Here is a 17,833-nt window from a genome sequence, read left to right on the forward strand (position 1 = left end):
TAATGTGTCTTATCTTTGAGTATCTGCTTTTATGAAATGAAGTAGGCGTATAATTTGGGTACCTACTGGCTGGCAAAATACACCTAGTTATTATTATTAATATAAACTGTCCTCATTATTTATGCAAATTAGCCCCTGATCTGCATGATAAAAATTGATTATGTAAGGCATCTCCAAAGCTATCTTACTCGCTCGCTCACGGCCCATGACAAAAGCTATCTGTATTCCAAATACCATGACAATCTGTCAACGCAAACTATTCCACTTCAAAGGGATGATACAGCTACATTGGCGCGAAAAAGTTGTAGAATTCCGAGAATTTTTGCCAATCGAACGTATCATTTTCTGTAAGGCTAGCCCCTGAGATGTCTATAACAAACACCCTCCAACCACCACACCCTAGCCCATTTCACGAAGGTTGAGTTCTACGAAATGTTACCTTTATTTCATACTGCACGCAAGGAGAAAGCCAAGGTAGACATTCTATATGTATCTCGGAGTCTATACAATGCAGATCTTTGTTCCTCATGACATAATATAATGCTTCCTTCAACATTTTTTAGTACAGCTGAACAAAGCTATACCATTAGAATTATCTGTCATTCTCCCCATACATAACATGTCTGATGCAACTGCAACTTGGCATATTCGAACCTCATTAGCTTGTTGTCGGGTTTCCTAATACTGGAAGTGTAACTTGTGTAATTGGAAACGTATATTTGCAATATATCACAAATTTAAACATGTAATTTACAGATACAAATTTATGTATAACGTACACTACTGCTACTCTCCAAGCACAGGTTGGTGGGAAAAATCATGACCTTTTCCTTTCATGTATTTTTCCCACAGTGCGAAGGCCGGTCGAAAAAAATTATGAAAGGAAAAGGTCACGATTTTTCCCACCAACCTCTGCTTGGAGAGTACACTACTACTGCAATTTTACATCATTCAGTGCAATCAAATCTCGTGGTTTTGCAAGCTCAATGTCAACAAACCTTATTCTAGTTTTTGAGCAAAATTCATTCTTTGACATGAAGTTCTTGTAAAAACTTTTCGAGACTAAAACATCTCTATCCCATCCCTTTCTGACTCTAACAATATTCTTTATTGTCTTGTTCATCTTGCAACTGTCTTAACCTAAAATACACTCTAGTATAGAGATATTATTGCACATATATAGTACCATTTACAACATACTACATATTACATTCAAGATAAACTATATCATACATTTAGTACAAGCACATAACCTTAATGATAATACCGTTGTGTACATAACAAGACTAATTTTAGTTTACAGTTTTTGTAACAATACACATTTGCAACAGTTGCATAAAGCTAAGAAGTTTTCCTAGTTTTACTTGTACTTTTTGCTGACGTACCCTCTGTACACTTCAAAGTCCTCCCTGGTGATGGGTTTGGTATGACCCGTCTTCCCCAGTTCTAAGTACTCCTCGTAAACTTTCTTGGACCGTTTGTCCACAGTGGGAGGGATGACTTCTCTGGAGCTGTCAATCTTGAATGCACTGGTGGGATAACTGGAAGACAAAACAATTTTAAAGGATACTACTGTAACAGTAACTACTACTACTACTACTACTGTTCAGATTAGTTATTTTTGTGGGGACTACTTTCACTGCTGTCGTCTCCAATGCTTTTAGGTACCTTTTTTGCTTCGTTGCTTATTGCATATCAAATGTAATTGTGGTGAGTCCTTTTATACTCTATAGCTACCTTTATGTCCTATCTGAGCCATCATATTGTTCCATACAGGCTTTCCGGATGGGTGATAACTTGGGTTATCACACGAGGTTGAGTTATCACACAAGGTTCTACTGTTATCAGACAAGTTTCCTTAGAGTTATTTAAACGCACTTAGCATGCATGTCGAAAATCTGAATACCGGATTTGAATGTTGGGACTGTGTTCTTGTTACATTTTTTTTGTTCAAGGACACCGAATTTGCTCAACTCTTGGCACATTTGCATTGAAATGCGTGTTTTCTCGATCATACCTACAGTTGGGCTGGTACCTAGGGTGATATGGAATACACTGTGTTGTATTCTCTATTACTAATGTCACAGGCTCAAATTTATTCTTGTTGTCCAAGTCAGCTTAAGTTCATAATTTCATAATTAAGATAAAAAATGGATATATAAATAGAGTTTTTAAGATGATAATAACTCAGTACTTACAACTCAGTTAATGTCTTCCTTGCCCGAGGAACTCCTTTTGGGTCAGTGAACTGCTTGGACGCATTCAGTCCAATCATTACGTATCTACATGGGTGACATCACAAAATAGGGATTTTGTGCTGGCGAAATTTCTTTTCTTTTAAAAAGTACATTTAATGTACACAATGACGTTGAGTAAAATGTAGATGAAATTGCAGAAAAAAGGTATTGGAGGCAGACATGTACAATGAACATTAAAGGCATACAAAGGATAAGAAGAAAATGATAAATATTCAACAAAAAACATATTGATCAAGAAGAAATTATTATCCTACATGACATGCAAGAACTGTGCATTGAAACAGGCCTAGAATCGACTGCAGTATTACAAAAGACTATACAACAATGAGTACCATTAGAGGCATGTTCAACTTGAAGATGTGACGAAGGAAAAAGACTCCAAAAACATAGTAATGACACCCACACCATACCTCCTGTACACAGAAAGGTCCTTCCTTTCCATGGCCTCCATATTGTTGATGGAAACACCATAGGTCTCCTTCATGGTTTGGAACAAGTCCTGCATGGTATGGGCAACAAAAAAAAGATAATATTTGTTTAAACCTAAAGTTTGTTTATTTGTAAGAAGCTAAAATCAGCCTGCAGACTGTTTTTCATATAGTTGTTCTTCAGCTAGAAGGACATCATTCATTCTCATCCATGACTTTTCTGCTACTGACTTATTACAGAAGTATTTCTTGGAACAGACAGTTGTTAGACTTGAGGGTGCGCAGCCTCTATATATTATAATTAAGACCCCAAATAATCTGGGTGTGCGTCCTTATAAAAATTTTCTGATATAAGCACTGTACCGAATGGACTATACACACAGATTGTAAAGCCAACTCTATGGTTTTCTCCGCTGTACATAATGGCAGTAACAGGCCTTTGTGGCAGTGGCAGGCCTTAGGGGCATGTTCGGGCATGACGCAACCGCTATACACGAGTCAGAAGTAGGAGGAACCCCTTATATCCTTGGTCGGAAGTCCTCCTAGCAGACAAAAACTCCAAACAACAAACCTGCATCTGCTGGGGCCATCGCACATGTGTCATGCAGTTATTGCCCATGTTAGTGCACCAGTAGACAAGAGGGTGGAGAAGGATGTGCACATTCCTCCTTCCCCTTAAAAAGTCATGTGCAGGCCAGGCAGACGGTAAGTCTGCCTGCCATTGTCTTATGAGACAGATGGATGCGAACAACATATGACCCTGACCTTGAAGGAGACGTGGGTGGAGCTGGAGGACAGTGGACTGATGGGCGTGGCCGAGGACGTCAGATCGTCCTCGCTGGACACATCGCTCTCCGACGAGCTGTTGTCTTCTGGCGCCGCGGAGGTGGGAGGGGTCGCACCAATGGCCTTTCTGCCACTCCCAAACCTGGTAAAAATACATATGTACTGTAAATCTTAAAATACTTGCAGTGGGTTTATTTTTGCACTAATTTCTTACTGTGAAATCATAACACATAACACATTTATATTGTACTATAGACTTTTTCAAACTTGGTTTTGCCTCCTACTGAAATAAAGACAAGTCATTTACAATTAGTGAAACAGCAGGAATGAATGAATGTATGAATGAAATTCAAGGAATGAATGAATCAATGATCTGAATGTACAATGACTGCATCATTGATAAAGATCTAAAAAGCACTGTTTTATCGCAATACAAAGTTTTAAAGCTAGAGGAATTGATGGAAGATTTAAAAGAACTCACCCAAACTTCCCAGTAGTTTTCCTGACAGCAAAGGGACAAGGGTCTGACTTGGGGTCACTGGGATTTGGCATGAAGTCCCTATCAAAATAAAACGAAATTTCCATTAAAATATTTCTGAAATACACATAAATTCCAATTACAGACTGCAGCAAGCAGTAGATTTTTTCACAATGCAGCAAGGTCTTATCAAGACCTCCCAACATACTAAATATCGAGATCATCCACTTTACACTTTACAGCACACACACACACACACACATGAAGCTCCCCAAAACATATTTAACCTTCTCGGCATAGGTAATGGGGAGGGAAATAAGTATTTTCAACCTTATGGAGGTTTTAAGAAGCATCTATGGATGAAGTGGTTTTCGGGGTTCCCACTTCACCGCAAACATAAAACCACATGGAACATTTTCCAATATAGTATGTGACTACAGTCTATGGCGCTACCACGAACTTAAAACCACCGCGAACACTCCATTTTTTTCGCTGTCGCAAAAGTAAATTTCCGCAAAGTTAAATGCCTTTAAAGTACCAGGCTAATAAGGACTTCTTATTTAGCAAAAGCACTTAATTTACGCTCAACCTGTGACATTTACCTGCTTTGTCTTCAACAATGCTTTTCAAATTCATCTTGCAGAAGAAAGAAATGTCATTGCTTACTTGATAGAATGCGGCATGTTGCTGACAAACAGGTCCTCGAACATGGTCAGCTGGAAGGGTCGGTAGTACTCTGAGAACTCGTCCAATCGCTCATCGTCCTTACTTCCCCAGTGGACAACCTGACCGTCTCTGTGGTCTCTGGACACTGGTCAAGATAGAGATAAAAAGATTTGTTCTTTCAAGGAAAGCAAAGTACTGCAAACAAGCAATTACTAGTACAATTATACAGGTGTGTTTGCCTGTGTATGGATGGTGTTCAGCACCAGGGACAGGTGTGTTTACCAGTGTGGATGGTGTTCAACACCAAGGACAGGTGTGTTTGCCTGTGTATTGATGGTGTTCAGCACCAAGTACAGGTGTGTTTAATACACCTGTGTGTGGATGGTGTTCAATACCAAGGCCAGGTGTGTTTGCCTGTGTGTCGATGGTGTTCAGCACCAAGGCCAGGTGTGTTTGCCTGTGTATTGATGGTGTTTAGCACCAAGTACAGGTGTGTTTAATACACCTGTGTGTGGATGGTGTTCAGCACCAGGGACAGGTGTATTTACCTGTGTATGGATGATGTTCAGCACCAAGGCCAGGTGTGTTTGCCTGTGTGCGGATGGTGTTCAGCACCAAGGCCAGGTGTGTTAGCCTGTGTGTGGATGGTGTTCAGAACAAAGGACAGGTGTTGAAAAAATTCTGCAAACTCAAAGTCATTGACAGCAGCAAATAATATCATCCACTACGTAAACAAGAAATGCTCAATGAAAAAGAGTTAGATCATGGTGAGTATGAAGTTGTATGTTGTGGACGAATCTTTTCCATACAAATGACACTTAAATGACACTTGATTTTCAATTCCATTACCTTCATCTTGTGGTAAGGGCAAGGCTCGAAGAACGGGAAGCTCCCACCACTGTGTGTAACTGTTGTGTGAAAAAAAAATCAAAATATTAGCGTTATTCTTTCATAAATAAAGGCACTGTGTACCTTTCCCAGCATTTCATTTAAGCCATTATGATATTTCTTTTTTCAAAGGTAAAACACTAAAACAACACCTTATTTTTTGGCGACACCTTGGGAGTGGGGTATTATTGAACTGTACCTCCTAAAAAAACAACTCTACATGCACTTCTTATTTTTGGCGACACCTCAGGAGTGCGGCATTATCAAACTGTACCTCCTAAAAAAACAACTCTACAAGTACTTATTATTTTTGGCGACACCTCAGGAGTGGGGGCATTATCAAACTGTACCTCCTAAAGAACACCTCTACATATACTTCTAATTTTTGGCGACACCTCAGGAGTGGAGCATTATTGAACTGTACCTCCTTCTGATCCTGGGGAAGTCCCCCCTGGAGTAGGTGTGGTGCAGGTAGTAGTCTGTGGGCAGGTCCCACAGGTTGGCATGCCCCTCGTGGGGCAGAAACACACCCAGGAACAGGTTTATCGCACTCTGCTTCTCAGCATCTATAAAATGGCATAGACATAACGATCATCAATCCAGCTATCAATCAATACCCTTCCACAATAAATACAACTGTTAATTGGCCGATGGACTTGATCCAGCAATAGTGACAGTTTAAAGAGATAAAAGGTTAGACATACCTGAGAAAGTATTGCTGTAGTATCTGGAGAGAGTCTGCATGATGTCCCGTGAGTGGGAGGTCCATGGAGTCAGTTTAATGTGATAAATGACTACCTTAGCAGCACAAAGGTTAAACCTACCTGAGAAAGTATTGCTGTAGTATCTGGAGAGAGTCTGCATGATGTCCCGTGAGTGGGAGGTCCATGGAGTCAGTTTAATGTGATAAATGACTACCTTAGCAGCACAAAGGTTAAACCTACCTGAGAAAGTATTGCTGTAGTATCTGGAGAGAGTCTGCATGATGTCCCGTGAGTGGGAGGTCCATGGAGTCAGTTCATAGTGATAAAAGACTAACTTAGCAGCATAAAGGTTAAACCTACCTGAGAAAGCATTGCTGTAGTATCTGGAGAGAGTCTGCATGATGTCTCGTGAGTGGGAGGTCCATGGAGTCAGTTTAAACGACTACCTTATTAGTACGGAGATTAAACCTACCTGAGAAAGCATTGCTGTAGTATCTGGAGAGAGTCTGCATGATGTCCCGTGAGTGGGAGGTCCATGGAGTCAGTTTAAAAGACTACCTTAGCAGCATAAAGGTTAAACCTACCTGAGAAAGCATTGCTGTAGTATCTGGAGAGAGTCTGCATGATGTCCCGTGAGTGGGAGGTCCATGGAGTCAGTTTGCGGTAAGACTGGATGCTGTGGACCAGTTGGGACCCCCCGTACTGCAGGGCCAGGGTGTCACCCATGTCTTCATACAGTTCCTCAAATACTCTGTCAACAGAAGAAGTTGTTACATTTAGAACATATCAAAAATTCTTAAAAATCACAAATTATTGTAACAGTAGAAAATGTCCTTGCGTGGCATTGTGCTGTTGTAACGGTTAGGGTATTTGGCCCATAACCAGGAGGTACAGGGTCCAAATCCTGTGACATGCAACTGATGTTGTGCCCTTAGGTAAGGCAGTTAACATGACTTTCCTTACTCCACTCCACTCACTAAAAATGGGTACTAACTGATTTAGGGTTTGGGTAGGTAAAAGGCAGTGGAAGGAGAGGGATTGGCTGTGCATAACAACCCACTGCCCCTACGGCCTCAAAAAGGCAATGGGACTACCTTAAGTTTACCTTTTAAAATATGACTGTTAGGTAGCATGTCTTAAAGGGGCATTCCACTCCACACGGGAGTGTTATTTTCCGGTAGATATAAATTTTAGGAAGTGATAACTGCATAATACTTCACATTATACGATAAAGTACCCAGTTGCTCCACATGCCTCAAAAGCATTCAATGTTCTACTAAACTCCCCAAGTACCCTCTAATTGAATTAATCCTATGGCTGAATACAATGCAAAACTTTTAGGTAAGGTTACAAAACTAATTTCAGGTTCGCTAAGAAATCTCGTCTTGTTCTTGTATTCTTTGCTATCTTATGAGCAATTTGCCTTCTCGGTGTGCTTAGCGTACCTCATTTATTCCGAAAATATGTACGATAAACAAAGTTTCTATGCGTATAGGGAATGCATGGGTAGGGTCTGCATGGGTTTAGTATGTGTCATTATTGTTTTATAAAACACACATCACGTAATTCATCCCAAGGTGAATTCCACAAAATTCGGCTGATTATGTATTCATTGACACATTATCTATTGGAAAACAATACTCCCTTCTGGAGTGGAATGCCCCTTTAAGTTATGTAAACATTATTAATAAACAACAAAAAAGACAATATCATAATTATTGATAGGAACCCTGAGAGCTATAATCGTCATACAATCATTGAAAATTTAGATTAATAAAAAGATCTTTTCGAAAAAACATTTTGCACCATGACATACAAATAAATCTTGCCAAATTTCAATGTAGAATTTCAATCTATTCAATCTGTTTCTTGAATATGGTAAGATTCAAACGTAATTTGGTAAAAGAACAGTAATTATCAGATTGTTACCTTATTGCATCCGTGTCAAATTCTAATTTCGGATCCTCCAGCACCCCTAGTGAGTACAGTTGGAACGCCAGGGCCACCTTCCCCGTCACAAACTGCGCTGTGTTGGTACGGTCCAGACAGTCCACACAGTTAGTCCTCAGTACTCCCGTCTGGCGGCGACCGGACTCCTCTGTTACACCTGAGGGGAGGGGGGGGGCGAGAAAGTCAGGCAGGTCTGATTTGTCTGCTACACCTTGAGGTGGGATGATAAAGTTAGGCAGGTCTGATTTGTTTGCAACACCTCTGTGTGAGAGAGACAGCATACTTAGTGTATAATGATTCATGTTGAGTTTGTGTGGAATTAGATTGGTCTGTTACACCTGTGATTTGAATTCATGAAATTGGGCAACATTGATTTTATTACACACTGGCTGGTATCTTAACAAATTCTATTATACACGTATATAGTAATGTACAAAACCATGTGTATGGAATTTTTAGTATTATAGCTACATGCTGTCAAAATTCTAAAATCAAGCAGCGAAATTGAACACTTTCTGCCAATTACAGTGTTGAAAGATATTTTGTTCTTGGCAAATTACAGCGATGTTAACACTTAGTCATGCCACTTGAAAACTGATTATCAAAGAAGAACACAGGCAAACACACCTGTCCTTAGTACTGAACACCATCCACTAATAGGCAAAAAACTGTGTCCTTGGTACTGAACACCATCCATACCAGGCAAAGACACCTGTCCTTTGTGCTGAATATCATCCACAAACAGGAAAACATACCTGTCATTGGTGCTGAACACCATCCAAATACAGGTAAACACATCTGTCCTTGGTGCTGAACACCATCCACACACAAACACACCTGTCCTTGGCGCTGAACACAACCACACACAGGTAAACACACCTGTCCTTGGTACTGAACACCATCCACACACAGGTAAACACATCTGTCCTTGGTGCTGAACACCATCGACACACAGGTAAACACACTTGTCCCTGGTGCTGAACACCATCGACACACAGGTAAACACACTTGTCCCTGGTGCTGAACACCATCCACACACAAACACACCTGTCCTTGGCGCTGGACACAACCACACACAGGTAAACACACCTGTCCTTGGTACTGAACACCATCCACACACAGGTAAACACACCTGTCCTTGGCGCTGAACACAACCACACATAGGCAAACACACCTGTCCCTGGTACTGAACACTTTTCACACACAGGAAAACACACCTGTCCTTGGTGCACACATACATTGCATATCATGTATACTATGTACCTTGCATCTCACTATACTTTTCCTCTGGCCTGAGCTTGGTGCAGTACAGATGGGGACCACTCTTGAAGAAGCCTGTCTTCATCACCACACGGTCTGCTATCTCCCCTAGTCTCTCCATCACATTCACATTCTTACTGTGAGGGGGAAACAATAGAATCAGTCAGATAGGTGGGAGGGGGGCATAGACCAATTCTACTTTCTTTTTCACAATTTTTTTTTATCATTTGATGAAAGTTGTCATGTGGACAATAAACTCTTCATAGCACATCTTTAATTGGATATTTCATGCATAAAATGATTGAAATCGTATTTACAATCTATGTTTAATGTAAAATTTGTCTGCTGAATCACATATACTAGCCACTTTGAAAAACAGTGCAATTTCTAGTGTAGCACTTGATATACACAATGTAGATATGCAGGAGTGCATTACATATACTGGGGGATGTACAGTACATGTATATACAATGTATTTTTTCAGTGTGGCAGATATATGTAACCTGGGGAATTATGTTGGTAAACGTTATCAGCTACAATATTTGTACCAATTTGAAAGACATTGTGCGATTTTTTAGACAACGAAACAAACAAAAGCATCATGCAAGACAGGAATATTTTGCCATACATCCACAAACTTAAAGCTTGAATTGGGACATTAACTTCTGTTGCACAACATCATGCAAACATTATTGAAACATGCTGCATCATAAACATAAAACGTACATGCTGCAAATTTTGCAACAAAATTATAAAAGTTATAAAGTGGAGTTGGGTTGGGTAGGGTTGGGTAGGGAGCAAACATTAGTTTAACCCTCTCAGCACGAGAAGCCACTATCATGGCTTTCCCATAGGACACGAGAAGCCATGATCGTGGCTTCAGGTTTGATTCCGGCGGGAAATTCAAACTGACTACTGTGAAATGGGAAATTTGGCAGAGTCTGCCAATCAGGATGCTTGTATCTTTGACCAACCAGAAGGGATCTAGCATTTGAGCCCTGTTTCTGAGGCCTCCAGCGTGTGTTTTGGCTTCAGTTTTCTACAGGTTTATTTAGTAAATTTAGCAGAAATGGAGACAGTTTGGTGGATAATTTTGTTGGAGGCTTACAGGAGTGAAGACAGGGAAATCCTTGAGGGACAGTAAGGCAAACACCCAGCTGTTTTTGTTGAGATCAAATGAGCTGATATCACCGTGTCTAATGAGTTCTACATGCATGCTTCCTTGTTGTTTTTCTTGGGGCAGAAGGAGGTCCAGGTCAGGTCAAATAGGTCACTGGTCCAAATTGACATTTTATATACTCTGATACCTGTTTCTCTACCCAAGTCATAGTAAATGGATTTATTTGACTCCCTGATATGTGGAGAACATCCAGAAAAATAATTTGCCGTTTAGCACAAGGCATATTCATTATTTTAATAGTACAACTACAGGTGTGGGGAGGGGGGCACAACTGTTTATTGGGGTAACATTTGTTTGTCAACACTGAACTTATTTGAAATCATGCTTTGATTTTTAGTTTTTGGTCATTCTAACAGCATACCAGCATTGTGTATGTATGGTTGAGTATTTCTACATAGTTTTATGATAAATGACACAAAAAACTCAGCCCCTAGCCAAATATTTTCTTTTGTGAAACTTTTTTTGGGAGTGATGCAAATGTGTTTTTGAGTGGTTTCCATGACGATTGCTGTCCTCAGATTGATGGTATGATATTTATTTTGCTTGTTTTGGAAAGGCCATTCTGTAAGCTTTCCAGCAATATATAGTTTTCCTAATCTACTCCTTACATAACAGCTGTAATAATAATACACAAAAAGTACTAATTGACACCTGTATAGACTGAAATTATATGTCGTATATGGTATACAGGAAAAAATTTTATGACGTGTTGAGAGGGTTAAGGATGCAGCGAGGGGGAGGGGGGCGATGTCAGTTGCATTCTGGGAAATTATGCCAAACAATGTGTAAACAAAAATGTTCATAAAAGGTACATGTTGCAAATTTAGACACAAAATCACAAAAACTACAAAGTGTGGTTGAGCAAGGGGGGAGGGGGGCAATGTCAGTTGCATTCTGGGAAATGATGCCAAACAAAGGGTAGATGAAGACTGGGGTTGTCCCAATTCATGCCGCTCTTGACCTCTTGGTGAACCTGGCCATATCCCAGGCGATGTACTGGATGGCGTGCTGCGGAGGCAGGAACTGGTTCAGGTAGTTGATCGCGGAGACCAGCTCTTCCGTCAGCACGCTCTCGTGCTTTCTCTTCTCGCGTTTCTGCAAACAGAACAGGTGGTTAGTCCATTACTGGCAGGCATGCTTGCTTACTGCAGCGCCACCTAGCTGCCAGAAGTAGCACTTCAGCCTGGAGGATGGTACCAGATAGGCAACTGAAATCGTGGCTATTACAATGTAGGAAAAATTCGGTGATTAATAATTTTATAATTTGCGAATGAATTCTAAAGTTTCGATTATGATTGACAGCTATCTAAACCGTACTTGCAATTTCATATTCAAGTTCAAAATATACACAGCAGATAAGAAGTTGTTAATGTTACAGTACTGAAAATGGTTGAATGTAGACATGTTTACAGTATTATGTGTTAACAATATTTTTTTAGCTCTTCCATGTACCTTCACTAAGTTGAGAATGATAACTGGGGCTCCGTATCTCTTCATCATGTCGTTGAAGTGTAGACCAGCAACACAGGTGTATGGATCAGCTAAGTCCACTGAAAATCATAATTATGTATTATGACATGTAATTTAATACAATACAATTATAAATCATACATTCTAGAATGATTGAACAATTCAAAAAGCTATCTTCAACAGTACATTCAATAGCAAATACAATGGCACAAGATTTCGAATGTACATAAAATTATTTCACCTGTCTATTTCAGATATAGAAAAACTAGAGTCACAGAAAACTTTGGAAAAAAACACACACTCACACAATGTCAAATCCCCCCCCCCCCAACAAAAACAAACAATATTCACACACACCTAACACTAAGTTTTCTTGTAAGCTTGTAGTGCATTGTTGAAAAGACAAAAGTTTCAATGATCACATGACAAGTGTACGCTATGTGCTACATACTTCTGACCAGCTGCAGTTCTTTGAATATAAGATAGGTGTCCTCACTGAATAAAGGTCTTTTTTTACTTACAGCCAATGGGAGGTTTGGGCATCATGGTGGTGATGTCCTGTGACCAGTATAGCGGCACGGAGCCCCTCATCTGCACGTACGCGGTATACCGTCCGCTGCCCAGCGACAGCACTGAGGCATCGTGGACTATCTGCTCCGTCTCCACCTCATTGGCTACCTGACCCTGATGATTGACATGTTCAATACTTATTCAGTTACAACAGGGACTAATGAAATTAGCAGTCTAGTTCTCTTGAGAACACAGAGTCACAATACTGTAAATGCAGAAATGTTTGCGGTGGATAAATGTCCGCGAACTTAAAACCACCGTGAACATTTTTCTATTATGGTATTAGACTGCAGTTTATGGTGTTACCGTGAACTTAAAACCACCGCGAAAAGTCTTTTTTCCTGCTGCCGCAAAATTAAATCCCCGCGAACTTAAATGCATTTACAGTATATTGGGTCATTGTATACAGTCACTTGTTTTATGAAAAGGGATGACACAATCATGTCAACGATTTAGTGATTAGATACATTACTATAGATCTACATTTTTGTACAGCATACATTTGTAGCTTAGTTTACATTATGTTTAACTTTTCTTTAAATGATAAACTAAGACAGCTAAGACTAAGTGAGATTTAGTGAGAACATGACAATAGATTTAATGGTAAGCATTTACTTTTGTGCTTAAGTGATATGGCTCTTGCCTTTAGTTAGTAGCAAGTGATATTCTAAGCCTTTGATAATAACAGCAAAACTACAGCATGTAGTCCATGTGAGTTTCTTTGTATTTTAAACCTTGTACTAATAAACTGCCTTGGTGTAACACACCAAGTTTGGACTGTAAAATACAAGCTGCATATCCAGACAGATTAATTTTATCCACTCACTCAGGGAAGGGCCCGTACTCTGCGTGGTAGGATTTTAAAGTGCTTGAGGTGTGACTGAATGTCTAAAACATGGGACTTCTGGCTTTTCGTCCCATCTGAGATCCGTCCCTAACCACAGATACCTATATATAGATTTGCTACTCATAAGTGCCTTTTCTAGTGGACAACATGTACATCGGGGCCTGTTAGGGATTCAAACCAGAACCTTTAGATTATGAGTCAAACACCCTATCCCCCAGACAACCTTACCACCCATCGTAGAGTACAGGCCATGAAATACGCATCAAGTTTTACAAAACGTCCTGAGAAATTTTGCAGAACGCACTGCATAATTTTATGTTACGCGATGTAAAATTTTGCAGAATGCATCGAAAGTTTTGCGTCAGCTCCTGCAAAATTTTGCACAATGTTGAGCGAAATTTGATGCATATTTTGCAGCCTGTACTGTACATCTCTGAAGGACTCACCTCACAGTTTGCCCCCCTCTTTAAGAACCTGGTCCCAGCAAAGAGGATGGAGCGGCGAGCGATCAGAGTGATGAAGACGGGGCGGCCATACACACACACATCTGACAATACTCATCAAGGTTCAACTTTCAAATAGTGGACGTGGGCAAGATTGAATGTGGCAGCTTACTTGGATAAGAAACAAAGCATTGTTCAATGTCTAAACAAATGAAGGAAATATCAAATACATGTACAGTACTTTTAGATAATTATCATAGTACCACAAAAATCATCAATTGAAAATACATTTAAAAAATTACAACATGACCAGGACAACAACAACAAAACAGAATTCTTGCTGCAGTAATAGTGTCAGCCACCAGGAGGCCCCAAATCAAACATAACCGACGGTCCGTGCATCAAGGCAAACACAACTACCCATGTCCCAAATATCAATGCAATGATTATCCATCCAGAGATTCTTAAGATATTCAAATACACACACACACACACACAAACACACACACATGCATGTATATGTCACAGGGGAGATTGGAATCCAGGAGGATTCGGAATCCTCCTAGGGGAGATTGGAATTCCAATCTCCCCTAGGGGAGATCAGAATTCCAATCTCCCCTAGGAGAATCTGGAATCCTCCTAGGGGAGATTGGAATTCCAATCTCCCCTAGGGGAGATTAGAATCCTTCTGGAGTTCTACTGGGATTCCAATCACTCCTAGGAGAGATTGGAATTCTACCAGGATCATCTTTGAATCTACCATGAATGGATTCAAAGTTTCAAACAATGCAACAAAGGATTTATAATTATTTCTAAGAATAAATCATCATATCTTATGCTTCATATCTAACACTTATCATTTTTGCTGACAATCTAAGGTTAAGAATGCTTCTCTATAGTGTACAATAGCACCTTATCCTATACTATATTCTATACTATAGCTCATTAAACATCATATTTTCAAACATTTAGTAATAGAGGAGAATCCAGAATTCTACCAGGACAATCTTTGATGTTACCAATAATCAGAATGGATGAAATTGTTTTGGAAAGTAGACTGAATCATTTGAGTCACTAACTCATAATTATATAACGGTATGCAAATGTCACCAATATGTAAATTAGCACATTTGCATATGCCATTATAAGTTAGTGACTCCATACTTTAGAGGTCATATTCCAATCAAAACCTGCAGTTCAAAATTTGGCAAAATTAACAGCTATTGAGTACATTTCAGTGTAGTTAACATTGACATAGAATCATTTCGCAACTTTGGAAGAACAATAACAACTGTAAAGTGATCAAAGTGCCAAAATGCCAAAATATCAATCACAGTTTCAAGATGTTACAGTTTCACACCTATTCAGATCAGTACATTTCACTAGTCAGACTTAAGTGTAGTTAACGTTGTAGAAGTGACACAAGTTTGGTATCCTTCAGTATAATTGTAAAAGTGACAATAGTGTAACATCCTTGAGTATAGTTCTGGTAGAATTCCAATCTCTCCTTAGCTAGGAGAATTCTTGATTCTCCTAGGGGAGATTGGAATTGCAGTAGAATGACAGAAGAATTTCAATGTCCCCTAGGGAATCTGGAATGCCCCTAGGGGAGACTGGAAATACAGAAGAATTCCAATTTCCCCTAGGGGAGATTAGAATTCCAATCTCCCCTAGGGGGATTCAGAATCCTCCTAGGGGAGACTGGAATTCTGATCTCCCCTAGGGGAGATTGGAATTCCAATCTCCCCTAGGAGGATTCCGAATCCCCCTGGATTCCAATCTCCCCTGTGACATATACATAGTAGAAACTATACCTCCATCTTTCATGAGCGAATCAAGGCAATAATTTATACAACCAATCAAAAATACATGTTATCAAAGTCACACTATTGTGGTTTGAGTAACTCCAACTTCACTATACACTAATAGTAAGACATAATACCTGACTTATATACAAGTAATATTTCATAGATGGTTGAAGGATACTAGACTGTGCACAGAAGCCGTGAATGATGGACATTCTCCAGTCTGGGTGGACTCTGTCCTCAAACTTCTCTAACATGTGGCTGTTCCACACGTATTTGTACTCTGGTGAGTTCTGGACACCACAGATATGACCTGGACGGGAAATAAACACAAAACAATGCCACATTCATTTGAATCTACAGACAAATTAAAAATCAATGAGCATTAAAAGCTAATATGTATTTAACATTGACCATAATGACGTAAGCCTCTTTCATACTAAGCGTTGCAAATCGGGATCAGGTAAGTTGGAAACCACAAAAATCCCAGGGCCTACATTCAGCCATCCTCTGTAGTAACTGCTGGCTCAATCTTTTCCTTTGCTACGAGGGGCGTTCAATAAGTAATAACTCTGACCCACTTCCAGTTGTCTGATCTAGATGAAATTTTGCATGTGTCATGAATCATATCTCTATAGTTTATGTTGCAAAAAAGAGCTCTGAACTAATTGTGGTTTCTGATTTACTGGTGTTTGAACTGAGTTAGGTGTGAAATGGACCAGGTGTAAAATGGAGCCAGTTGAGTGTCGCGCAGTGATCCGGTTTTTGTATTTGAAAGGACGCACGCCAAAGGAGACTTTTGATGAAATGAAAGAAACTTATGGTGATGATGCCCCATCATATGACCTTGTAAAACGCTGGCATCCTGAATTCAAACATGGCCAGAAGTCTGTGGAAACAGCTCCCAGACCTGGTCGTTCCTCTTCTGCCATTGATGAGGCATCTGTTGGAGGACCAACCTGGGGTGTCCTACAAAAATGGTGTCCAGAGCTGCATCAAATGATGGGAGAAAACTCTGGGTGGTTCCTAGCTACTAATACGAAAATAAAAGAATAGCAACCTAACCTTTTTCTAGTTCGATATTTGGCACAGATTCGTCTATCTTCTCATCCCCACTTTCCTCACTGGTTTCAAACACATGGTCCTTGGTCCCTTCCTCTTCTCCATCCTCCTCCTCATAATCATCATCATCAACATCATCATCATCATCAGCGGAATCCATCTGTTTGTCGTGTTTCCTGGTACGTCCGAACGGTAGGAAGTTACAAGCAGCAGTCAGGTTGAACTGTAGAGTGTGAGTCAGGTCGTAGCTGTAGCTGTGGAGGTAAGAGGGTAAATGTAGTCAGTATCAACTCTTGTATAATTCTACGGGCTACTCTAAGTGAACGCAACAGTGATCTAAAACCAGTTTAGTTCACTGAAGTCTGACGAGCTAATCTTCGTCTACTTGTGACAGAGAAGACGGATACTATGTACACTATTTACAGGTTCATTGTAATGGGGCCAATTCCCCTAGCGTTCTTTGAAATGAACAGTGGACGACAATGAAAGTGCTTTTAAACCAGTTTGATCCACTGAAAAGCTTTGTTGCAATCTTCCACTCATCATGAGTCGTGACATATTAGAAGAAAATGCTATTTACAGTATTTACAGGTTCATTGTACCAGGGAAATTCCCCTGGCTCTTTTTTAATAAAGCCAGATGAACAGTGGACCACGGCTTAAAATGTCCAGTCATAAGAACTGCTACCCTTTCCAGTACAGTCTATGTTGAGTGAGCGACACAGCCCGGAGATTCAAGCTCACAATTTTCCACATTGCTACACAATTCAAGCATTATAGACTCTGAGGTGGGTTGAAGTGAAAGTAGTCATCGTCTAATAAGTTTGTAATGCTTTTTTTAAAGACAGTAACGTATGAGTGACAGCACAATGTGACAATGCTATGGATCAAAAATTGTAGCTAGCCAAATCCAAGTGGACCCAATATATGTGTTGGGTTCATTGCAAAGTCTGAGGTTTGAGATCTACAGGCCCAACAGCTTCACTTCACAAGTCATGTGAAAAGCTCCCTCTAGCAACTATCTGCAGTACTGCATGAT

At 40.0% G+C, this 17,833-nt stretch overlaps 1 protein-coding gene across 3 annotated transcripts in view; it reads right to left on the reverse strand.

Annotated features, from left to right (window-relative positions):
* Positions 1-418: 418 nt before the first annotated feature.
* The window catches only part of LOC118422682 (polyphosphoinositide phosphatase-like), a 35,666-nt gene continuing 18,251 nt past the window's right edge, over positions 419-17,833 (reverse strand). For 2 of the 3 annotated variants that reach the window (XM_035830371.1, XM_035830373.1), the window contains 17 exons: positions 16,799-17,049; positions 15,915-16,046; positions 13,932-14,032; positions 12,590-12,752; positions 12,051-12,148; positions 11,560-11,693; positions 9,422-9,555; positions 8,138-8,315; positions 6,793-6,959; positions 5,929-6,070; positions 5,466-5,524; positions 4,617-4,761; positions 3,954-4,031; positions 3,452-3,614; positions 2,669-2,757; positions 2,199-2,282; positions 419-1,541 (listed from right to left, as the gene is read on the reverse strand). In XM_035830371.1, coding sequence (XP_035686264.1) covers positions 1,361-1,541; positions 2,199-2,282; positions 2,669-2,757; positions 3,452-3,614; positions 3,954-4,031; positions 4,617-4,761; positions 5,466-5,524; positions 5,929-6,070; positions 6,793-6,959; positions 8,138-8,315; positions 9,422-9,555; positions 11,560-11,693; positions 12,051-12,148; positions 12,590-12,752; positions 13,932-14,032; positions 15,915-16,046; positions 16,799-17,049 — 2,299 coding nt within the window. In that variant the 3' untranslated portion in view covers positions 419-1,360. The remainder of the gene's footprint in view (positions 1,542-2,198; positions 2,283-2,668; positions 2,758-3,451; positions 3,615-3,953; positions 4,032-4,616; positions 4,762-5,465; positions 5,525-5,928; positions 6,071-6,792; positions 6,960-8,137; positions 8,316-9,421; positions 9,556-11,559; positions 11,694-12,050; positions 12,149-12,589; positions 12,753-13,931; positions 14,033-15,914; positions 16,047-16,798; positions 17,050-17,833) is intronic. The other variant, XM_035830372.1, reaches the window with a different exon arrangement.

This window comes from Branchiostoma floridae, chromosome 9, assembly GCF_000003815.2.
Source record: "Branchiostoma floridae strain S238N-H82 chromosome 9, Bfl_VNyyK, whole genome shotgun sequence".
In the NCBI taxonomy this organism is placed as follows: domain Eukaryota; kingdom Metazoa; phylum Chordata; class Leptocardii; order Amphioxiformes; family Branchiostomatidae; genus Branchiostoma; species Branchiostoma floridae.